Source organism: Rhinoraja longicauda, chromosome 41, assembly GCF_053455715.1.
Source record: "Rhinoraja longicauda isolate Sanriku21f chromosome 41, sRhiLon1.1, whole genome shotgun sequence".
NCBI classification, from domain to species: Eukaryota; Metazoa; Chordata; class Chondrichthyes; order Rajiformes; family Arhynchobatidae; genus Rhinoraja; species Rhinoraja longicauda.
In genome coordinates this window covers 10,420,285-10,445,263 of record NC_135993.1, presented here as the reverse complement: position 1 = coordinate 10,445,263, position 24,979 = coordinate 10,420,285, and the positions used below count along the sequence as shown (strand labels likewise).

At 49.3% G+C, this 24,979-nt stretch overlaps 1 protein-coding gene across 1 annotated transcript; it reads right to left on the bottom strand.

Moving 5' to 3' along the window:
• Nucleotides 1-2,046: 2,046 nt before the first annotated feature.
• blvrb (biliverdin reductase B) lies at nt 2,047-16,727 on the bottom strand. The gene is made up of 5 exons (XM_078430916.1): nt 16,562-16,727; nt 9,582-9,743; nt 6,666-6,755; nt 5,272-5,403; nt 2,047-2,815 (listed from the first exon to the last, which is right to left on the bottom strand). The coding sequence occupies exons 1-5, from the start codon at nt 16,638-16,640 to the stop codon at nt 2,658-2,660; spliced, it is 621 nt and encodes a 206-aa protein (XP_078287042.1). The 5' UTR covers nt 16,641-16,727; the 3' UTR covers nt 2,047-2,657.
• Nucleotides 16,728-24,979: the final 8,252 nt, after the last annotated feature.

Sequence of the window (24,979 nt, the reverse complement as noted above, 5' to 3'; positions counted from 1 at the left end):
ACCTCAAAATGTCACCTCGTCCCTTTCTCCAGAGATGCTGCCTGACCCACTGAGTTACTCCACCACTTTGTGTCTATCATCAGTATCCAACTGGATTCTGATCACTTTTTTCTGCCAAGAAATAATGCTAACTGTACACAGGAAAATTTTAAGAATAGAGATTCTGTTTGTTACCTGTAATTTCAATGATAATTGCATTAATAATGACGATTGTTGCATTTATAATGAAGTATGTCACAGTGTGAGCATTGTTGGAAAGGCTGTCATTCACTGCCCGTCCCCAATTACCTTTGAGGTGGTAAACAAAGCCTTGAACTGCTGCAGTTGTTCCTGAGAGTGCACCCCAGTGTTGTTGGACAATGAGTTTGAGGATTAAGATCTAGCAATCACGGTGGCATAGCAGTAGAGTTGTTGCCTTACAGCGAATGCAGCGCCAGAGACCCGGGTTCGATCCCGACTACGGGCGCTGTCTGTACAGGTTTTGTACGTTCTCCCTGTGACCCAGCATGGGTTTTCTCCGAGATCTTTGGTTTCCTCCCACATTCCAAAGACGTACAGGTTTGTAGGTTAATTGGCTTGGTAAATGTAAAAATTGCCCCTAGTGGGTGTAGGATAGTGTTAATGTGCGGGGATCGCTGGTCGGACCTGGTGGGGTGAAGGGCCTGTTTCCGCGCTGTATCTCTAAACTAAACTAAAAACTAATTAACCATCAGCAGTGGGCATTACTTGCACAAGGGGAGAAGTGGCTCAGTCAAAGGCTGTGATCTCCGAACTCTGTCTCCGCTATATCGACGACTGCATTGGTGCTACCTCTTGTACCCATGCAGAACTCACTGACTTCATAAATTTCACCACTAATTTCCATCCTGCTCTTAAATATACCTGGACCATCTCCCTACCGTTTCTGGATCTCGCCATCTCCATCACAGGAGACAGACTAGTGACCAACATCGACTACAAACCTACTGACTCCCATAGCTATCTTGACTGCACTTCTTCCAACCCTGTTTCCTGTAAAAAGTCTATCCCCTACTCCCAATTCCTCCATCTATGCCGCATCTGCATCCGGGATGAGGTGTTTACACTAGGGCTTCAGCGATGTCCTCATTCTTCAGGAAACGGGGCTTCCCCTTTTCCATTATAGATGAGGCTCTCACTAGAGTCACATTGTCATAGTGAGGCCCAGCGCAAATTGGAGGAACAGCATCTCATTTCGCTTGGGCAGTTTACACCCCAGCGGGATGAACATTGACTTCTCCAACTTCAGATAGTTCCTCTGTCCCTCTCTTTTCCCTCCCCTTTCCCAGTTCTCCCTCTATCTTCCTGTCTCCGACTACATCCTATCTTTGTCCCGCCCCCCTCCCCTGACATCAGTCTGAAGAAGGGTCTCGACCCGAAACGTCACCCATTCATTCTCTCCTGAGATGCTGCCTGACCCGCTGAGTTACTCCAGCATTTTGTGTCTACCTTCCATTTAAACCAGCATCTGCAGTTTTCTTTCCTACACAACTCCAAAGTTAAGTCGGTGCAACCAGATGATGTGTGCTGTACATCAGTCGGGCATTCGCAAGCTGGGGAGGACCTGGAGATTCATGGGCACGGGCACCATTGCCATCATTTTTCCGCTGACTGGCTAGCACGCAACAAAAACGTTTCATGTGCCTCGGTACACGTAACGATAAACTAAACTGAAACCAGGGCCAAGACCTGGAGATTCATGGCCACCATCACTGAAACCAGCCTTTTCTTTGCTTGAATTTAAACTCCCAGCCTCTATGGTATCAATGCTCATGTCCCCAGATTATACTGAGGTTGCCACAGCATGTTCCCTTCCCTCCACCCAGCCACCTGTCTGGCTGATGCTACGTTCGTGAAAACGGAGAGGATGAGACGGAGTTTCTTCCCAAAGGCCATCAGGACTGTTAACTTTTATAACTCCAGGGACTACATTTTGTCTTCTCTGTATTAACTTTTATGTGCTGTAACTGTAATTCTTTTTTTTGCACAATCCGCAGGCGTTGCCACTTTCATTTCACTGCACATCGTGTATGTGCATGTGACAAATAAACTCGACTTGACTTAACCACACGCTGATGGATTTCCACACTCAGGGCTAGAAAAACATCCAGTGAGATTGGCGGATTATAGTTTTTTTTTTACTGATAATTTCTGTCGAGAGGTGTTAACACAGTTAAGAGTGCAGCTCCACACCCTGTGTGCTGGTGTCTACACGAGGAGAGGATCCAGATGTCGAGTGGTGCAAATCCAGCACCAGGCGTGGGAGTGCTGGTGCAGGATTCCCAAAAGGTTCATTTGCAGTGTAGGAAAGAACTGCAGATGCTGGTTTAAATTGAAGAGAGACACAAAATGCTGGAGTAACTCAGCGGGACAGGCAGCATCTCTGGAGAGAAGGAATGGGTGACGTTTCGGGTCAAGACTGAGTCTGAAGAAGGGTCTCGACCCGAAACATCACCCATTCCTTCTCTCCAGAGATGCTGCCTGACCCGCTGAGTTACTCCAGGTTGGGTCTACAGGCAAGAAAGGCAAATGCAAGTCTATCATTCATTTCGAGCGGAGTAGAATATAAAAGGATGTCATGCAGCCTTTGGGGCTTGCAGCGTGGAAGAGAGCCGCTCCAACATCGCGTACTGGAGTCACTAGGGCTGGTAAGTGCCGGAAACGCAGACAAACTTCCCGTCGTACTCCGAGGTGGTCAGGCACCTGAGGAAGAAGTGGCCCAGGTCGTGTTTGGAGATGACTCGGCCTCCCCTTTCACCGACTGCCACTGTGTAATTCTCCGTCAGCGGCAGCTTATCTGTCAGAAGAACAAAGTCATGTTAAATAAACCACAACGCTGAAATAAATGGGAATAAGGAGCACATAAACAGGATCGTAAGGATGTGAGAAACATAGAAAAATAGTGCAGGAGTCAGACATTCGGCCCTTTGAGCCAGCACCGCCATTCAATATGATCATGGCTGATCATCCATGATCAGTACCCCGTTCCTGCTTAGTTGTTCCACAGAAAGCATCCTATTGGCAAAGAAAGACAAAGTGCTGGAGTAACTCTGGGTCAGGCAAGCATCTCTGGAGAACATGGATAGGGCAGCATAGTGGCGCAGCGGTAGAGTTGCTGCCTCACAGCGCCAGAGACCCGGGTTTGATCCTGACGATGGGTGCCGTCTGTATGGAGTTTGTACGTTCTCCCTGTGACAGCGTGGGCTTTCCCCGGGTGCTCTGGTTTCCTCCCACACTCCAAAGACGTGCAGGTTTGTAGGTTAATTGGCTTGGGTAAAATTGTAAAGTGTCCCAAGTGTTAGTGTAAGGAGTGATGACTGGTTGGCACGGACTCGGTGGGCCGAAGGGCCTGTATCCACGTTGTATCTCTGAAGTCTACATTCTGCACTCTGTATCTTTCTCTGTGCTCTACCTATTGTACTTGAGTTTGGCTTGATTGTATTCATGTATAGCATCAGATTTGTTTGGATAGCATGCAAAGCCAAGGTTTTCACTGCATCTCGGTGCACGTGACAACAATAATAATCCTAAACCTCAACCTAAAAATCCATGGAAAACTCCTTTGGGAGATGGATGGAAAGGAGAAATGGATTATCGCTGAAAGGATGGGGAAAACATCATTCTTGCTCTCTCATGATACAGCTTTTTTGAACACAAAACCCACCCAAAAGCAAATACAAATCTCGGGGGGGGGGGGGAGAAATGTTATATTGGAGACAAGGTAATGCTTTACATTAAAAGACATGGAGTGCTGGGGTAACTCAGCAGGTCAGGTAGCATCTCTGAACATGTGTAGGAAAAAAACTGCAGATGCTGGTTTAAATCGAAGGTGGACACAAAATGGTGGAGTAACTCAGCGGGTCAGGCAGCATCTCTGGAGAGAAGGAATGGGTGACGTTTCGGGATGAGACCCTTCTTCAGACTGATGTCAGGGGAGGGGGCGGGACAAAGTTAGAATGTAGTCGGAGACAGTAAAACTGGTGGGAGAACTGGGAAGGGGGAGGAGAGAGAGGGAAAGCAAGGGCTGTCTGAAGTTAGAGAAGTCAAATGTCATACCGCTGGGTAAACTACCCAGTGAAATATATGAGGTGCTGTTCCTCCAATTTGTGCTGGGCCTCACTCTGACAATGGAGGAGGCCCAGGACAGAAAGGTCAGATTGGGAATGGGAGTGGGAGTTAAAGTGCTGAGCCACTGGGAGATCCAGAAGGTTAAGACACGGATAGGCGATGTTTTGTGTTGGGGCCTTTCTTCAGACTGATTGTGGTCAGGGAGGGAGAAAGCTGGAAGAGAGGTGGGGGCAGGACAAAGCTTGACAAGTGATGCGTAACTTGTATTGGTCTGTTGTTCTCACGTGTACTGTGATGCAGTGGAAAGCTTTGTTTGCGTGTTAAACTTGAGTCAGCTCTTGGAAATGTTCCCAGCTGTGAAGAAGGAACACAGATATCATGTAACAGTATAATAATACGTCGCTGTTTAGTTTAGAGAGACAGCGTGGAAACAGGCCCTTTCAGCCCACGGCGCCGACCAGCGATCCCCGCACACTAACACTATCCCCACTAGGGCCAATTTTTTTTAACATTTACCAAACCAATTAACCTACAAACCTGCACGTCTTTGGAGTGTGGGAGGAAACTGAAGATCTCGGAGAAAACCCACGCAGGTCACTGGGAGAACGTACAAACTCCGTACAGACAGCACCCGCAGTCAGGATGGAACCCGGGTCTCCGGCGTTGCATTCGCTGTAAGGCAGCAACTCTACCGCTGCGCCACTGTGCCTCCCCATGTCACTGGGCTTTCACAGCAGAGCTCATTCTGCAGATAGTGTGATTTGGCTTCAGAGTCTGAATCATGCACCAACCTGCAGCTTTGAGAACTGCCCACCAGAGGGTGATTTTGAGTTGAGGGCTGGGCTGGGCTATGACAAGAAACAGGGAGACACAAGAAACTGCAGACGCTGGAATCTTGAGAAAAGCACAAAGTGTTGGAGTAACTAAACAGGTCAGGCAGCATCCGGAGAGACACGCAAAGGTGACGTTATTCAGATCTGTTTCAGGTTAGGAGAAGGGTCCCACCCAAAATATCACCTGTCCATTCCCTCCACAGATGCTGCCTGACCTGCTGAGTTCCACCAGCACTTTGTGTTGAGAGAACATGCTCAACATCGTAAACACCTCGATGATGAACCATCTTAAAACCACCGTGACTGACTCCCAAAATCAATTAACTCCCTCTTCAAGACTAAAGAAACTAACCATCAATGTGAGGTGGAAACACAGCCACATAGTCAAGGCCAGAGTTCTTCAGCACTTCATACATCCTCTGGTGGTCCTTGGTCACATCCAGGAGACGTGGGGGGATCTTGGCTTCATCCCACAGCAGGAACGCTGTAGAAATGGAAACATCACATCAACAGCGTTTAACACCCTGAGATATTGCCTTGTGTTTCACCAGATAGTCAAGAATCACGTGCTTTATTGTCACGTGTCCCAGATATAACAATGACATTCTTACTTGCAGCAGCACAACAGAATATGTAAACATAGTACACTGTAAACAATACAATAAACAAGAAAGAAATAAGTTCAGTGTGTGTATATATACACATACTCACACACACACACATGTATATAGATATATATGGTAGACACAAAATGCTGGGGTAACTCAGCGGATCAGGCAGCATCTCTGGAGAGAAGGAATGGGTGACATTTAGAAGATTGAGGGGGGATCTTATAGAAACTTACAAAATTCTTAAGGGGTTGGACAGGCTAGATGCAGGAAGATTGTTCCCGATGTTGGGGAAGTCCAGAACAAGGGGTCACAGTTTAAGGATAAGGGGGAAGTCTTTTAGGACCGAGATGAGAAAGTTTTTTTTCACATAGAGAGTGGTGAATCTGTGGAATTCTCTGCCACAAGAAGGTAGTTGAGGCCAGTTCATTGGCTATATTTAAGAGGGAGTTAGATGTGGCCCTTGTGGCTAAAGGGATCAGGGAGTATGGAGAGAAGGCAGGTACGGGATACTGAGTTGGATGATCAGCCATGATCATATTGAATGGCGGTGCAGGCTCGAAGGGCCGAATGGCCTACTCCTGCACCTATTTTCTATGTGACGTTTCGGGTCGAGATCCTTCAGTCTGAAGAAGGGTCTTGACCCGAAAAGTCACTCATTCCTTCTCTCCAGAGATGCTGCCTGACCCGCTGAGTTACTCTAGCATTTTGTGTCTACCTTTGATTTAAACCAGCATCTGCAGTTTTCTTTCATATATATATATACATATATACACACACACAGACACACATGTACATATGTACACACACAAAAAATCAAACAATAATAGTGTAGGGAGGAAGTGCAGATGCTGGTTTAAACTGAAGATAGACACAAAAAGCTGAAGTAACTCAGCGGGACAGGCAGCATCTCTGGAGAGAAGATCCTGCCTGCCTCGCTGAGTTACTCCACCATTTTGTGTCTATCACCATCCCTTAACACAGCATCAATGAAAAGATTAGCAAGTGACTTATTGAATTTCCTGGGTGCAGGTTGGATTGCATGACCAATATTAGGACTCCATTTTAAAGCCCGCTCTCAGGTGACGAGCCGAGGTGCTGAAGGGTACCAGTAAATGGACCCCAGCCTCCGACTTACTGGACATGCAGCCCACTATCTTCCTCACACCGTGGGCCTTCATTGCTTCAACAATGTTCCTGGTTCCCTCCGACATCATGGTTGTGGGGCCTGTTGGAAGGAAAGCAAATAATAAATCAAACAGGCACATTGGCGCATTGGTAGAGTTGCTGCCTCACAGCGCCAGAGGTCTGGTCCTGACCACAGCTGGTGGCTGTACGGAATTTGTACATTCTCCCCATGAACTGCGTGGGTTTTCTCCGGGTGCTCCGGTTTCCCCCCACACTCCAAAGACGTGCAGGTTTGGAGTTCAATTGGCTTTGGTAAAAATTGGAAATTGTCCCCAGTGTGTGTACTGGGACAGGGTTAGTGAACTGGTCAGTGTGGTCAGGGTGAGCCTAAGGGCGCGCTTCCACGCTTTATGTCTAAACAAAACCACGTGAGATTAAAGGGAAATATGAAGGAACTGCAGATGCTGGAATCTTGAGCAATACACAAAGTGCCGGAGGAACTCGGCGGGTCAGGCAGCATGTGTGGAGGGAAATGGACGTTCCATAGTTGAGCGGGGGGGGGATGATGATGGGGTCACTCTGAAGGCTGCTTCTGATCTGAAACGCCTATCTAAAGTCCCCTTAAACACCACAGTCGTATCTGCCTCCACCACCACCCCTGGCAATGCGCTCTAGACCCCCACCACTCTCTGTGTAAAAGATACTTGCCCCACACATCTCCATTAAACTTTACCCCCGTCACCTTTACCTCTGCCCTTGTGTTGGACTTTTCCACCCTCAGTTAAAGGTTCCGACTGTCTACCCTATCTAATCCTCTCGTCATTTTATATACTTCCATCAAGAAGAGAATCCCACACATCTTAATCTTCTGGATCAGCCTGCCATGAGGGACCTTATCAAAAGCCTTTCTAAAATCCATGTAAACAACATCCACCGCCCTACCTCCATCAATCTCCTTTGTCATCTCCCCAAAAAATGCGATCAAATTGGTAACTGGATTACTCCAGCCTTTTCTGTCTCTCTTTCTGTTTAAACCAGCATCTGCAGTTCCTTTCTACACCTATAGTTCCCTGGATTCTCTCTACTTCCTTTCATAAGCAAAGGAACAACATTGGCCACTCTCCAGTGCTCAGAGACCTCTCCTGTGGATAGAGAAGAAACAAAGACCCTCGTCAAAGCCCCCACAATCTGAATGAATGAATACTTTATTGTCACACGTGACAAGTCACAGTAAGATTCTTTGCTTGCATACCCAAGGTATGAAAATACTCACCACATAAAGGGCGCTGCCTCCCTCAAGAACCTGGCATTATCCCATCAAGCCCTGGGGCCATATCCATCTTGATCTATACACTAAAACTCTTGTTTGTTTGTTTGTTTGTTTGTTTGTTCCGGAACTACAGCCAAAACGGTACACGATAGCGTGACAATTTTAGGCCCACCTTACTCACCGTCGTCTCTTTGCTAGTAATGGAAGAAGTTTCATTGAAATCGGTGTTATATTTTAAAAGTTATTCACATTTCAAAGTTTAAATCTATCTCCTAGGGAGGGAGGGAGGGGGGAGGATGGGGGGGTTGAGAGGGATGGAGTGGGGAGGAGGGGGGGAGGGGGGAAGGGAGGACAAGAGGGGAGGGGGGAGGAGAGGGTGCTGCACCAATGCAGGAGAGGTTTGAGCCCAACTTTCCCACTTGGTCTAGTGGTGTTCTCGAACTTCAGCATCACCTCCTCGATATCAAACCGCACGCAAGCTTATTTATATTCTCCACACTGATCTCACTGTTCTATAAATACCTGATGTATTAATAAAACAATTGGTTGCAATTCCCTCTGACGTTAAACTGGGCTCGCAATGTGGATGAATAGTATGGAAACACTCAGGGACTCAAAGGATAATGTAAATGCTGGAAATTGATGTTGGTCTCATGGAAAGTGCAGCTGGCATGGCAGGCTGAACAACCCAATCTCTTCTATATCTTACACTCATATTTCCAATAGGGCCGGCACAGTGGTAAAGTCTCTGACTTACAGTGCAAGAGACCCGGGTTCAATCCTGACCTCAGGAGTTGTCTGTACGGAGTTTGTTCTTTCTCCCAGTGGCCTGCGTGGCTTTTCTCCGGGTGCTCCGGTTTCCTCCCATGTTCCCAAGACGTACAAGTTTGTAGGTTAATTGGCTTTGGTAAGTTGTAAAATTGTCCCTGGTGTGTAGACAATAGACAATAGATGCAGGAGTAGGCCATTCGGCCCTTCGAGCCAGCACCACCATTTAATGTGATCATGGCTGATCATTCTCAATCAGTACCCTGTTCTTGCCTTCTCCCCATACCCCCTGACTCCAAGAGCTCTATCTAGCTCTCTCTTGAATTGTGTTAGTGTACGGGTTGATCACTGGTCAGCGCGAGCTTGGTCGGATGAAGATGTGGATCCAAGGTAGAGTACAGAACGCCGCAGGAGATCCTTCTTCCCTGTGGCTATCAAACTGTACAACTCCTCCCCCTTCTGTCGTGGGGTAGACTGACTCCCATTCCCCCCTCCCCCCTCACCTCTCGAATCTTTGCACATGCCCAATCCTTACCACTCATCATTTCAAGTTTGTGTTAATTACTTGTTTCATTTTGTGTTTTATGAATGTTGGCAGATCAATTTCCCTCCTGGGATAAATAAAGTTCTAACGTATCGTATCGAAGGACCTGTTTCCACGCAATATCTCTAAAGTCTAAAGGGTACACAGAGTTCAGGGAAAGGCCCACCTCGCCTTTACAAGTGATCTTATTCCTCTCCCTCCTGACGGCACTATGAATCTTTATATTCCTTTCTTCCTAGTGTATGTATCCGATTTCCCTTCATCAGTATGCACGATTCACCTCCACTACTCCAGGCGGTAGTGAGGTGCATATTACTGGCCCAAGGCCCAGCGGAGAGACTTACTCAGATCGCTCCTGGTCCCCAGAACGACGATGACCCCGTCTTGACCTTTGACGGCCTTTTGTACATCTTCCTTGTTCAGGACATCACCGACGACGACATTGATCCCTTGGTGGTCCGCCGGCAGTCTGGCTGGGTCACGCACCAGGACAGTGACATTGTGGCCTAGGAGAGAAAGAGAGAGAGGATCGTCTCTGGACAGGTGCAAAGAGACACTAGTCCACCCATGGAAACCTCGGAGACTTGGGATAATCAACGTTCTCTCCACCTTTTTGGATCCGGTCCATATCCTTGCCTGGGATCGACACTCCAACCGCGGCCTGCGGATTTCACCATCGAGGAGCTCACAGTCTCGGGTAGAGACCAATGTCGGGAAGCTCCAAAGCCACTCGAGGTTCGACTAGCCCCGACCCGGGATCAGATTGCCCGACACTGGGCAGCTGAGATTCCCCCCCAATGTGGGAGTTTGATCGCCCCGATGCGGAGGGCTCGACCGCCGGCTAAGGGAGTCAAGATCGCCCCGCCAACGGAAGGTTCGAGGCCCCCGACCGCAGAAGAACAAAGAAGGGAAGAAGTTGGACTTTGTTTTCGCCTTCCATCACAGTGAGGAATGTGGAGGAGTCACTGTGGTGGATGTTCATGTTAAAATGTATTTTGTGTGTTTTTGTTGCTTTTTATTATCATATCATATCATATCATATATATACAGCCGGAAACAGGCCTTTTCGGCCCACCAAGTCCGTGCCGCCCAGCGATCCCCGTACATTAACACTATCCTACACCCACTAGGAACAATGTTTACATTTACCCAGCCAATTAACCTACATACCTGTACGTCTTTGGCTTGACTGTCTGGCAAATTACATTCCTCGTATGTTGCAAAACACACTTGGCTGATAAAGTATGATTATGATCCTGCACCAAGCACTAGGTATTTTGCACCTAGCAATACAGATTGTGATGACGTAGTTTTTTTCACAATTTAATCTCTAAACTCTATATCACCAGTGATTTGGGGGTTCAAGATTTGTTCGATGCAACTTTATTCTAACCTTTTATGTCCTGGGTGTTGGAGTATGTTTATAGAAGTGGCTGCTCATGGCTATTGGAACTGATAGAATCTACTTCCTAAATAAAATTATGGGATTGCTATTGGTTTATGAGCCATTGGTTTGTTAGTTGCTGCCTTACGGCACCAGAGACCTGGGTTTGAACCAAATATACTAGAGGAACAAGACGAACCACTCCGTCGAAATCGCCTATGCTGAAGTGTAGTACGCAAAGGAGTGTAACGTCCGCCATTTTAGTAAGCAAACCCCGCCGTTCGCTCTGCCTCTCGCAGTGTGACCAGTGTTTTGGGGGAACAGTATGTGGGCGGCACGGTAGCGCAGCGGTAGAGTTGCTGCTTTACAGCGAATGCAGCGCCGGAGACTCAGGTTCGATCCTGACTACGGGTGCTGTACTGTAAGGAGTTTGTACGTTCTCCCCGTGACCTGCGTGGGTTTTCTCCGAGATCTTCGGTTTCCTCCCACACTCCAAAGACGTACAGGTTTGTAGGTTAATTGGCTGGGTAAATGTAAAAAATTGTCCCTAGTGGGTGTAGGATAGTGTTAATGTACGGGGATCGCTGGGCGGCACGGACTTGGTGGGCCGAAAAGGCCTGTTTCCGGCTGTATATATATGATATGATATGATGATGATACCATTAAAATACAGCATATATCTCATCTATCAACTCACAGATTTTTGTTATTTTTCTTTTAAAATGTTTCTGCAAGTTTCTGCCGACTAAAATGGCCGCCGTGACGTACTACGGTTTTTAGGGTTGAGTGGTCTATCTTGCTCTGCTCTATTATCTTTGGTTTGAACCCGACTACGGGTGCTGTCTGCACGGAGTTTGTACGTTCTCCCCGTGACCTGCGTGTGTTTTCTCCGGGTGCTCCAGTTTCCTCCCACACTCCAAAGACGTGCAGAGTTGTAGGTTAATTGGCTTGGTAAAATTGTCCTTAGCGTGTAGGATATTGTTCGTGAACAGGGATCGCTGGTCGGCACGGACTCGGTGGGCCGAAGGGTCTGTTTCCTCACTGTATCTCTAAACTAAAGGGGCGTGGCTGTGTTCTGCAGCTGCGGCTCACCGGCAGTCTCTCTGTCTTTTTTTTGTTTTTTGTCTATTGTCATCGTTTAATGTACGTTTTGTTCTATTTTTAACTCTGTGTATGTGGAGGGGTGGTGGGGGGGTTGGGGGAAACCTTTTTTTCTAATCTCTTCCTCAACGGAGATGCGACCTTTACCGTGTCGTATCTCCGTTCGCGCTACGGCCTAACGTCGTGGAGTCGGCGGCCTCCAGCTGGGATCGACCTTGAAGACTCCGGTCGCAGGGCCTGGACTTACCATCTCGGAGGCTTCGGCCGTGGGCCCTGCAGACCGCAACATCGGGAGCTCGCAGGTCCCTGGCTGGCGACCGGTTTTTGGGAGCTCCAGCCGTAGCAGCTTCGACCGCCCCGAAGCGCGAGGTACGATCGACCCGCTCGCAGGCCCTTCATCGCCCTGCGTGGCTCGGCCGCAGCACTTTCCATCGCCCGGTGGGGGCTCAGGACTTTCATCGGCCTGCTCGGCTCGGCCCTGGGACTTTCCATCGCCCGGTGGGGGCTCAGGACTTTCATCGGCCTGCTCGGCTCGGCCCTGGGACTTTCCATCGCCCGGTGGGGGCTCAGGACTTTCATCGGCTTGCTCGGCTCGGCCCTGGGACTTTCCATCGCCCGGTGGGGGCTTCAAAAAGTTGGGAGCCTCGATCACCTCGTGGCACCACGGGAGAAGAATGAGGAGGAGATAAGACTTTGCCTTCCATCACAGTGAGGGTGTGCATGGAGCAATCACTGTGATGGCTGTTTGTGTAAAAATTGTATCTGTGTCCTGTGCTTTTTGTTGTCTACTGCTGGACCCTGACGTGAGAGGACGCTGGCGTTGTTTATTCGCCGCTTTTCCGTTAGGATAGTTTGTCTGTTTGTTTTTATGTTGATTGTTTTTGTAAAGCGCTTTGAGCACCCGATAAGGCGCTATATAAAATAAATGGATTATTATTATTATTATTATTAAAGTTATTGTCATATGTACAGAGATATGGTGAAAAGCCTTATGTGCTATCCAGCCAAATTATACTCCACACGAGTACTTTCTAGCCATACCCACGGACAACATAGTGCAAAGAGAAAAGAATATAGTGTAACCTCATTGTAGGTAACAGAAACCAAGGATATCATACACCGATCAGCTAAAACATTGTGACCTGATGAGCCAAAACATTATGACCACCTGCCTAATATGCTGTTGGTCCTCACCCTCTCTCTCCCTTTCACCCTCTCCTCTCTCTCCCCTTCTTTCTCTCTCTCCCCATGGTCTCCCTACCCGTCTCCTTCTCTCACCCTTACTCCCTCTCTTTCCCTCACTCCTCCCTCTCCCCCTCTCCGCATGCAGATGCCCATAGCCACTCATGTGAACCAAAGCATACACATTCTCTAAACTAATCCCCCTCAGTCTCCCCTCCTTGTCCTTCCCCTTACCCCTTTTTCACCATCCTTCCCCACTCCCCGCTCATCTGCCTTGCTCCAAACCACCTCCCCACCCCACCCCCCCCCCCCCATTCTAACTGGCTTGCTCTGCCAAGGGCAGGGGCCTGAGCAACTGCCTCCATGGGCTGAAGCTGATAAGCCCCTTCCCTCTCACAAGGGTCATGACGCTGGTGGAATGGGCGGATAAGGCAGGGTGGGCCTGGACTCATCCACTAATCTGTCCACAGCAGGCTGGCCAAGCCCAGGGGAGGGAGGGGGGGAGAGAGGGGGGAGAGGAGAGGGGGAGGGGGGAGGATGGGGGGAGGGGGAGGAGAGGGGTGGAGGAGAGGGGGGGAGGAGAGGGGGGGAGGGGGAGGAGCGGGGCAGGAGGGGGAGGAGAGGAGGAGGGAGAGGAGGGGGAAGCGTGGAGGATGGAGGTAGGGGGAGGGGGGCTTAAACAGATCAAGGGGGAGAGGAGAGGGGGGGAAGACACTGACCCTTGACTATCAGCGAGTCGGCACATTAGGATGAATCAGCAAAGTTTGGCAGGTACGACACATTGGAAGATCAATTGGCCGAAGGGCAAACAGAGTTACATTTCTATCAGAAGATAGACACAAAATGCTGGGGTAACTCAGGAGCTCAGGTGCTGCCGAACGCTGAGTTACTCCAGCACTTTGTGTCTATCTTCGGCGTAAACCAGCATCTGCAGTTCCTTCCTACACATTATATTTATATAACACTAGACCAAGCGGGCCCAAACCTCTCCTGCATTGGTGCAGCACCCTCTCCCTCCCCCTCTCCCTGGGAGATAGATTTAAACTAAACTTAAAACTGAGGTGAGAAAAAACTTTTTCACCCAGAGAGTTGTGAATGTGTGGAATTCTCTGCAACAGAGGGCAGTGGAGGCCAAATCACTGGATGGATTTAAGAGAGAGTTAGATAGAGCTCTAGGGGCTAGTGGAATCAAGGGATATGGGGAGAAGGCAGGCACGGGTTACTGATTGTGGATGATCAGCCATGATCACAATGAATGGCGGTGCTGGCTCGAAGGGCCGAATGGCCTCCTCCTGCACCTATTTTCTATGGTTCTATGTTTAAAATGTGAATAACTTAAAAAATATAACACCAATTTCAATGAAACTTCTTCCATTAGCACCAAAGGGACGACGGTGAGTAAGGTGGGCCTAAAATTGTCGCGCTATCGTGTACCATTTTGGCTGTAGTTCAGGAACAAACAAACAAACAAACAAACAAACGAGAGTTTTAGAATATAGATTTCTCACAATGTCAGCACATCCCAGTGTGATCTCATGGGGCATGTGGGTCGAGATGGGAAGCTTTGGCTGAAGGGCCTGTTTCCATGCTCTATGACTCTACGATGTAACACTGAGGACTTTATCTTCGGTACACTTTAGAAATACGACGTGGAAACAGGCCCTTTGGCCCATCAAGTGCATGCCAACCACCTGTACACCAGTTCACCAGTTTTTGAAGGATGAGAGGGGATCTTATCGAAACATATAAGATTATTAAGGGGTCGGACACGCTAGAGGCAGGAAACACGTTCCCAATGTTGGGGGAGTCCAGAACCAGGGGCCACAGTTTAAGAATAAGGGGTAGGCCATTTAGAACTGAGATGAGGAAAAACTTTTTCAGTCAGAGAGTTGTAAATCTGTGGAATTCACTGCCTCAGAAGGCAGTGGAGGCCAATTCTCTGAATGCATTCAAGAGAGAGCTAGATAGAGCTCTTAAGGATAGCGGAGTCAGGGGTTATGGGGAGAAGGCAGGAACGGGGTACTGATTGAGAATGATCAGCCACGATCACATTGAATGGCGGTGCTGGCTTGAAGGGCCGAATGGCCTACTCCTGCACCAATTGACTATTGTCTGCCCGTCACAATTTACGGAAGCCAATTTAGCTAAAAAAATCTGGAGTGCGGGAGGAAACCAGAGCGCCCGGAGGAAACCCACACGGTCACAGGGAGAACGTGAAAACTCCGTGCAGAAAAATAACCCACAGTCGGGATGGGAGCCGGGTGTGTGAGTGTGGCAGCAACTCTACCACTGCACACTGGTCAGTGAGAGAGGTCTGTGTGGGAAGGACATGCAGACGGCACAGCACATCACTGGCAACTGTCTCCCGGCCATTCAGGACATGTTCTACCGGCGGTGCCTGCGGAAGGCACGCAGCATCATCAAGGACCACAGCCACCCAGCACACAGGCTGTTCTCCTTGTTACCGTCAGGCAGACGATACAGGAGTATGGCTGCACGTACCACCAGACTTAAGAACAGTTTCTACCATCAGGCCATCAGGCTTCTGAACTCATAAACACATTTCACATCATATATGTTGATTATTTTAATATTGTCTTCTTACCTATTATTAATATTGTCTTCTTACCTATTGTTAATATTGTCTTCTTATCTATTTTTAATATTGTCTTTTAAACTATTTTTAATATTATATTTTTACCTATTTTTAATATTGTCTTTTTATCTATTTTTAATATTGTCTTTTTATCTATTTTTAATATTGTCTTTTAAACTATTTTTAATATTATCTTTTTACATTACTAATGTCATTTTTAAAATCTTATTTATCCTTGGAATATTACTGCTGAGGTGACCCATTGTCTTGTCAGATACATTTCATTGTATCGTTGACCCTGTGCCAACCTACATATGGCAAATAACATTAAAAATTTATATAATTTATTATTATTAGATGCTGGTTTACAGCAAAGGTCCTCTCTTCCCCCCTCCCTCCCTCTCTCCCCCCTCCCTCTCTCCCCCTCCCTCTCCCCCCACCCCCCCCTCTCTCTTCCCCTCCCTCTCTTCCCCCCCTCCCCCCTCCCTCTCTCCCCCCCTCCCTCTCTCCCCCTTCCCTCCCTCTTCCCCCCTCCCTCTCTCCCCACCCCCTCTCCACCCCCTCCCTCTCTTCCCCCCTCCCTCTCCCCCCTCCCTCTCTGGATGCTGGAGCAACTCACAGCGGGTCAGGCAGCATCTCTGGAGGGAAGGAATGGGTGACGTTTCTCTTCATATCTCTAGTTCCCCTCCCCCCTGACTCTTAGTCTGCACTGAAGAAGGGTCTCCCATTCCTTCTCCCCACAGATGCTGCCTGTGTGAACCGCTGTGAGTTGCTCCAGCCAGCACTCTGTGTGTGTGGGTGGGGTGTGTATGTGTGTGGGTGGTGTGTGTGTGTGTGTGTGTGGGGGGTGTGTGTGTGGGGGGTGGTGTGTGTGTGGGGTGTGTGTGTGTGGGGTGTGTGAGTGTGTGTGGGGTGTGTGTCTGTGTGTGTGGGTGGGGTGTGTGTGTGTGGGGTGTGTGTGTGTGGGGTGTGTGGGTGTGTGTGTGTGGGGTGTGTGTGTGTCTCCAGTGGTCAGTGAGACCAGGTTCCCACTGGTCACCGTCTCTCGGACACATCCTCACCTGCATCCATGGCAAGTCGGAGGGTGGCCAGCCCCGACATGCCGGTGGAGCCGAAGATCACAATCTTGCTGCTGCCCATGGCCGTCTGCTGCTGCTGTTGTTGCTGCTGTTGCTCGTCCCAGCGCCTTACAGCCACTGCAGCTTCGCCTTCCTGGTAACGCTACGCCCAGCAGCCGCCCAGCTCTCTCTTTTCCCTCCCCTCTCTCCTCCCCTCTCTCCCTCCCCTCTCTCCTCCCCCCCTCTCCTCCCCCTCTCTCCTTCCCCTCTCTCCTTCCCCTCTTTTCTCCTCTTTTCTCCTCCTCTCTCCTCCCCCCTCTTTTCACCCCCTCTTTTCTCCTCCCTCTTTTCTCCCCCTCTTCCTCCTCCTCTCCTCCCCCTCTCTCCCCCTCCCTCTCTCCTCCCCCCTCACCCTCCCCCTCTTTTCTCCCCCCCCTCTCCTCCCCCTCTCTCCTTCCTCTCTCCTTCCTCTCCCCCCTCTTTTCTCCCCCCTCTTTTCTCCCCCCTCTTTTCTCCTCCCTCTCTCCCCTCCCTCTCCCCCCTTCTCTCCCTCCCCCTCCCCACCCCCTCCTTCCCCCCTCTCCTCCCTCTCCCCCCCCTCCCTCCTTCGCCCCCTCCCTCCATCAAACTTGATGTTTGAAGTTATTGGATTTCAGAGTAGTTTCTCATGGCATCTCTTTCAAATGTTTTAATTTCATTTATTTTGACCAATAAAACAAACACAAGCACAAGCATTGCACTGCATTGAAAAGCGAACTCTTTTCATTTATTTTGACATTGCAGTGCATTGGGTCTCTTCAGGGACAAGGGCTTCAACCACACACACCTCTTGTTGGGCTTCTTCTTCCCCATTCTTCTTGTCCTTCTGTCTTGCAAATGTTAAGCGTGAGGGCCACTGCAAGCAGCAGGGCTTGCATTTGATGTAAGAGCGATCCATCCATCATATGTTGCTTCCTGACAGACCTGACAGGGTCGTGACTTGTCGAGGGTGGAGGTAGGTTGACTTCGGTTGTCGTAGTCGCTGTGGTAGGTGGACGTCCTAGGTCGCGACGACTGGGTTGTCGGTAGCTTGCCATCGTCTAGGTGGTCATTGTCGTGGTCATTGTCGTGGTCATTGTCGTAGGCGTTGTCGTAGGCATTGTCGTAGGCATTGTCGTAGACTGTCCTGGGCATTGTAGGCATTGTCGTGGTCACTGTCGTGGTCATTGTCGTAGACTGTTGTGGGCATTGTCGTAGGCATTGTCGTAGACTGTCGTGGGCATTGTCGTAGATTGTCGTGGGCATTGTCGTGGTCTTTGTCATGGGCATTGTCGTAGACTCGGCATTGTCATTGGCATTGTCGTGGGCATTGTCGTGGGCATTGTCGTGGGCATTGTGGGCATTGTCGTAGGCATTGTCGTGGGCACTCGTGGGCATTGTCGTAGGCATTGTGGGCATTGTCGTAGACAGCCGTAGGCATTGTCGTAGGCATTGTCGTGGGCATTGTCGTAGACATTGTCGTGGTCATTGTGGTCATTGTCGTGGTCATTGTCATAGACATTGTGGTCATTGTCGTGGTCATTGTCGTGGTCATTGTCGTCATTGTCGTGGTCATTGTGGTCATTGTCGTGGTCATTGTGGTCATTGTCGTGGGCATTGTCATAGGCATTGTCGTAAGGTTAAAAAAATCGAATGTTTTTCGGCGATCTGCTACGACTTTGACCGTCGCCAGCAGTCGCCTTCAAAATGGCCGAAGTGGTTCAGGCCCTTAACACCATTAAACGAAGGCTGCCAATCTTGTTCAGTTGTGTCTACATCCCTCTTTGAACCAGCCAAAACATTATGACCCGATGAGCCAAAACATTATGCCCACCTGCCCAATATGCTGTTGGTCCTCCGTGTGCAGCCCCATACGCAGCAGGGTGCGATGCACTGTGTATTGTGACACATTCCTCCCGTGACCACCATTAACATTTTCTGTGACTTGTGCCACAGTCGACCTTCTGTCGGTTCGGACCAGACGGGATAGCCTTCGTTGCCCTCGCGCATCGATGAGCCTTGGGCGCCCAACCTGTCGCCGGTTTGTGGTTTGTCCCTCCTCGGACCACTGTCGGTAGGTACTCACCACTGCTGACCGGGAGCACCCCACAAGCCTTGCCGTTTCAGAGATGTTCTGACCCAGTCGTCTGGCCATAACAATTTGGCCCTTGTCAAAGTCACTCAGGTCTTTACTCCTGCCCATTTCTCCAACATGCATCCAACACATCAACTTCAAGTCAAGTCAAGTCAAATTTATTTGTCACATACACATACTCGATGTGCAGTGCAATGCCTGCGGGTTGTGCACAAAAATAATTACAGTTACAGCATATAAATAAAGTTAATAAGTTACTAAACATAGCACAAAAAGTGTCGACAAAAATTTAGTCTCTGGGGTTATCAAAGTTGACAGTCCTGATGGCCTGTGGGAAGAAGCTCCGTCTCATCCTCTCCGTTTTCACAGCGTGACAGCGGAGGCGTTTGCCTGACCGTAGCATCTGGAACAGTCCGTTACTGGGATGGCAGGGGTCCCTCATGATCTTGCTTGCTCTGGATCTGCACCTCCTGATGTATAGGTCCTGCAGGGGGACGAGTGTAGTTCCCATGGTGCGTTCTGCCGAACGCACTACTCTCTGCAGGGCCATCCTGTCCTGGGCAGAGCTGTTCCCAAACCAGACTGTAATGTTGCCGGACAGGATGCTCTCTACAGCCCCAGAGTAGAAGCAATGAAGGATCCTCAGCGACACTCTGAATTTCCTCAGTTGTCTAAGGTGGTAAAGGCGCTGCTTAGCCTTACCCACCAGTGCTGACTGTTCACTTGCTGCCTAATATATCCCACCCCTTGACAGGTGCCATTGTAACAAGATAATCAATGGTGGAGCGGGTGCACGTGGCCGCTGGCTGGGTGAGGTCACGTGGGGCGCGGGGGCGGTGACGTCACCCTTTGTCCCTTATTTGGGAGTGGGGAAGTTGGCAACCCTACTAATATGGGACAAGGGCTGTCCCGTACGGGACAAACCAATTTAGCCCAAAATACGGGATGTCCCGGCTAACACGGGACAGTTGGCAACCCTATGGGACAGGGAGGTCCACCAAAGATTACAGAAGGCTTTAATAGCGACACAGCGGGTAGTGCTGCTGTCTCATGTGGCATCAATCCTAACATCCGGTACAGTCTGTGTGGAGTTTGCACCTTCTCCCTGTGTCTGCTTGAGTTTCATACATTGAGGGTTTCATATATTAAGTGGCATAGAATCGTACCCTTCGGCCCATCTTGTCCATGCTAACCCCTTTTGCCCATTTACACTCATCCCGTTTTCCTGCATGGAGTCTAAATCCATCTAATCCTTAGTAATAAAAAGGAACTGCAGATGCTCGTTGATACCAAAGAGGACACAAAGTGCTGGAGTGACTCAGCGGGTCAGGCAGCATCTCTGGAGAGAAGGAACGGGTGACGTTCTGGGTTGGGACTCTTCTTCAGCCTGATTGTAAGGGAGGTTGGTGGGGGGGGGGGGGGGGGGGGTGGAAAGAGTGTGGAACTGGTTAACTGACTTCAGTCTGAAGAAGGGTCTCGACCCGAAACGTCACCCATTTCTTCTCTCCCGAGATGCTGCCTGACCCGCTTTAGTTACTCCACCATTTTGTGAGACCTTCAACATTCACTCCCTTCTCCCCTCACTACGCTTCCCCCCCCCCCCACCCCCCCAACTGTGGAGGGAGTGGAGAAACGGAGGGGAAAGTGAGGGGGGAGGAGTGGGGAGTGGATGAAGAAGTTGTTTCACCAGTTCTACAGTTCGCAACGATGCATGCCTCTTGGAATCACACTATCCCGAGCCAAGGTAGACACAAAATGCTGGAGTAACTCAGCGGGACAGGCAGCATCTCTGGAGAGAAGGAACGGGTGATGTTTCAATCTGAAGAAGGGTCTTGACCTGAAACGTCACCCTGAGATGCTGCCTGACCCAATGAGTTACTCCAGCATTTTGTGTCTACCTTCGATTTGTACCAGCATCTGCAGTTATTTTCCTACACAACTTGCCGCTCCACTGCGAATTCTCCTCAAGGTATGTCTACTTTGAAGAAGTTCTCCTCCTCTCTTCGACGAGAGTTTAGCAGATCAGTCTGGAGAAGGACCTCGACCGGAAACGTCACCCATTCCTTCTCTCCAGAGATGCTGCCCGTCCCGCTGAGTTACTCCAGCATTTTGTGTCTACCTTCAATTTGAACCAGCGTCTGCAGTTATTTTCCTACACTATCCCGAGCCTACAATCGGCCGATCAGGGAACCACCCTGCCTGAGGTGATGTGTTCCTGGACCCAATTTGTCCTTTGTCCTTCTCTTCCTTTTAGTTCCTCCTCCCCCTTCCCCCTCTGCAATCCAAGTCTGAAGGGTCTCGACCCAAAACGTCACCCATTCCTTCTCTCCAGAGATGCTGCCTGACCCGCTGAGTTACTCCAGCATTTTGTATCTATCCTTCTAATCCTTGCTCGTTTAAATGCCTTTCTAATTTGCTCTTAAACATTCCGATTGTATCTGACTCCAACACTTCCTCTGGTCAGGAATTCCACGTCTCTCTGCGGAAAGCTTATCTCCCGGATCCACTGTAAAAGAGGATTAGAGGAAAAGATGACGAAGTGCCATTTAAGTACTGGTGCCTGGGGTTATGGGGAGAATGGTGTTGAGAATCATGAGAGGAATAGATCGGGTAGAGTCTCTTGCCCAGAGTAGGGGAATCGAGGACCAGAGGACATAGGTTCAAGGTGAAGGGGAAAAGATTTAATAGGAATCTGAGGGGTAACTTTTCCACACAAAGGGTGGTGGGTGTATGGAACGAGCTGCCAGAGGAGGTAGTTGAGGCTGGGACTAACCCAACGTTTAAGAAACAGTTAGGAAGGTACATGGATAGGACGGGTTTGGAGGGATATGGACCAAACGCGGGCAGGTGGGACTAGTGATGTATCAAAAGATATAACAAAAATTTTCTTACCCACCACTCTATCTCCAGGTCCCTCAGGACGGCCGACTTGGGGCTACTGACTATCCCGCGGTCTAGGCTTAAGCTCAGGGGTGACCGCGCTTTTGCGGTTGCAGCTCCTAGACTGTGGAACAGCATCCCTCTCCCCATCAGAACTGCCCCCTCCATCGACTCCTTTAAGTCCAGGCTCAAAACCTATTTCTACTCCCTAGCGTTTGAGGCCCTCTGAGGGGGCGCTGTGAACTGTTTATGTATGTGCTGTTATGTTTGTGTGCCATTGTATGTTCGTTTTCTTAGTACCTGAACTGATGTACAGCACTTTGGTCAACGTGGGTTGTTTTTAAATGTGCTGTACAAATAAAATGGACTTGACTTGACTTGACTAGTATAGCTGGGACATGTTGGCCGGTGTGCGCAAGTTGGGCCGAAGGGCCTGTTTCAACACTGTGTCACTCTATGAGGGAAAGATAGATCAGCCATAAATGAATGGTGGAGTAGACTCAATGGGTTGAATGGCCTAATTCTGCTCCTATAATGTACGAACATGAACTAAAACTCGTCGTTCCCGTCACCTTAATACTACGCCCTCTCATTTTTGATATCTGAACAATGGGGGAGAAATCTCTTTAACAATCTACCCTGTCTATGCCTTTTAATTCAACTCTATCAGATGCTCCAGTTTACTCACACATTCGAAAGACATGCGAGCTGGCAGATTAAATGGTCGCTGTGTTTGGTGAGCGGTGCAATCTGGGGGATGTGGGGAGAATAAAATGAAATCAGGCGAAGATGAATCTTAATGGATGAATGGAGTAAACGATTGAAAGATACAGGATGGAAAAATGCGACTCATTTTCCATGCCGCCTGCCTCTGTCTCTCTCACACGCTGGTCAGTTTATATATTTATTTTTATATACCTCTTCCCATCAGGCAAGAGGTACAGAAGTGTGAAAACGCACACCTCCAGATTCAGGCACAGTTACTTCCCACCTGTTATCAGGCAACTGAACCATCCTACCACAACCAGAGAGCATCTACCTCGTTGGAGTCCCTCAGACTATCTTTACTCTGGACTTTATCCTGCACTAAACGTTATTCCCTTTATCCTGTGTCTGTATACTGTGGACGGCTCGATTGTGATCATGCGTTGTCTTTCCGCTGGCTGGATAGCACGCAGCAAAAGCTTTTCACTGTACCTCGGTACACGTGACAATAAACTAGACTAGTTTGAAAGTTTAACGAAGAAATGAAAATGTAAATAAATAACGATGCACTGCCCCAGGACTGGAATCCCTGGGAAAGCCCCCAGTCCTGAGCAGGAGGGGGTGTTAATGCCGCCAGGTTTATGGGGTGGGGCGGGATGGTGTTGGGGAGTGAAGGAGCACTGTGTGAAGTCGTTGGTAGTGGGTGGTGGAACAATGGAGCTTGTGTGTGGGAAGGAACTGCCAGATGATGGTTTAAACCAAAGATGCTGGAGTAACACAGCGGGCATCTCTGGAGAGAAGGAATGGGTGACGTTTCGGGGTCGAGACCCTTCTTCAGACCCTCCAATGTCAGGGGAGAGGGAGATACATAGATAAGGAGGTGCAAGGTGTGAAAACAGGACCAATGGACTGGAGATCAAGCAACATGTAGAATAGATGATTGTTAGCCGGGAGAAGGTAACAACTAGGCAAACGGAGATAAAAATGTAGTCAGGGACAGTCAGACTGGTGGGAGAACAAGAAAGGGGGAGGGATGGAGAGAGAGGGAAAGCAAGGGCTACTTGAAGTTAGAGAAGTCAATGTTCATACCGCTGGGGTGTAAGCTGCCCAAGCGAAATATGAGGTGCTGTTCCTCCAATTTGTGCTGGGCCTCACTCTGACAATGGAGGAGACCCAGGACAGAAAGGGCAGTGTGGGAGTGGGAGGTAAACGTGTTTAGCAACAGGGAGATCAGGTAGGTTTAGGCGGAGGTGTTCAGCGAATCGATCGTCGAGCCTGCGCTCGGTCTCGCCAATATAAATCAAGGTGGTTGCGCAGTCAGGCCAAGGTTGGATCGAGATAATGAGCACACTTTCACCCAGACACCGACAAACCTTTGGCCTTCTCCGTGCACGGGTTTCATTCAACACAGAGCCCCGTGATTAGTGGATACTTGAGGGATCGACAGATCGGGCAGGAGAATGGAGCCGAGGGAGGGTGGGCTAGAAGGGCCGAATGGCCTCCTCCTGTACCTAAATATACAGAGAGCAAAGAGGAACCCGGTGGGGGAAGGGAGCTACTGAGAACAAAGAGATTAGATTAGATTAGATACTTTTATTGTCTCACTGTGGTGAGATGCTTTAGGTTTTGCAAACCTAGGCATACAAATAGTCCCCACATAAAGGGCGCTGACAAAGTTACAAAGTGCCCCTTCTTTTGCCCCCAATGGTCCCCCGCACCCCCTCCTCACCCCCCCCCCCACCCACCTTAGTTCTCGATGCCTCACCTCCAGATTCAGAGACAGTTTCTTCCCATCTGTTATCGGGCAGGCAAGTGAGCCGTCCTACCAAGAGGGACCCAACGTGTGGGGGGGGGGGGGTGCCAAGAACAAAGAAGGACCCGGGGAGGGGGGCGGGGGGGGATCGCCGCTGCGAGAAGATAAGACTGTTCAAAGAACTTTTGAAATTTGGTGGCAGAAACATGGTGGCACCTTGTGAGCTGCCCAGGTGACGTCTGCTGTATGATGCAATAGACAATAGACAATAGGTGCAGGAGGAGGCCATTCAGCCCTTCGAGCCAGCACCGCCATTCAATGTGATCATGGCTGATCATTCTCAATCAGTACCCCGTCCCTGCCTTCTCCCCATACCCCCTGACTCCGCTATCCTTAAGAGCTCTATCTAGCTCTCTCTTGAATGCATTCAGAGAATTGGCCTCCACTGCCTTCTGAGGCAGAGAATTCCACAGATTCACAACTCTCTGACTGAAAAAGTTTTTCCTCCTCTCCGTTCTAAATGGCCTACCCTTTATTCTTAAACTGTGGCCCCTGGTTCTGGACTCCCCCAACATTGGGAACATGTTTCCTGCCTCATAGGTGTCCAACCCCTTAATAATCTTATACGTTTCGATAAGATCCCCTCTCATCCTTCTAAATTCCATTATATGCAAAATCAAAGAGTACCACTGTACCTGTGGCAATAAAGTATCACTGAGTCACTGCCCTGTGGTGGAGCTGGGCGACCACTCTCACCCTGCCACCTCCATGTTGATGGATGATCACAGTGCAAACAAGGAGGCTATTCAGCCCACGCAGACACATGCAGCTACATGGAAATCTGGCTCATTCCCCATGCTGCCCTCTTTCCCCAATTGCCCTCCCAATTAAGTCCTTCTTTCCAAGGTCCTGTTGGAGGTTGCGTCCAGCAGCTCTGCAGACAGTGAGTTCCATATCAGGACCACTCTCT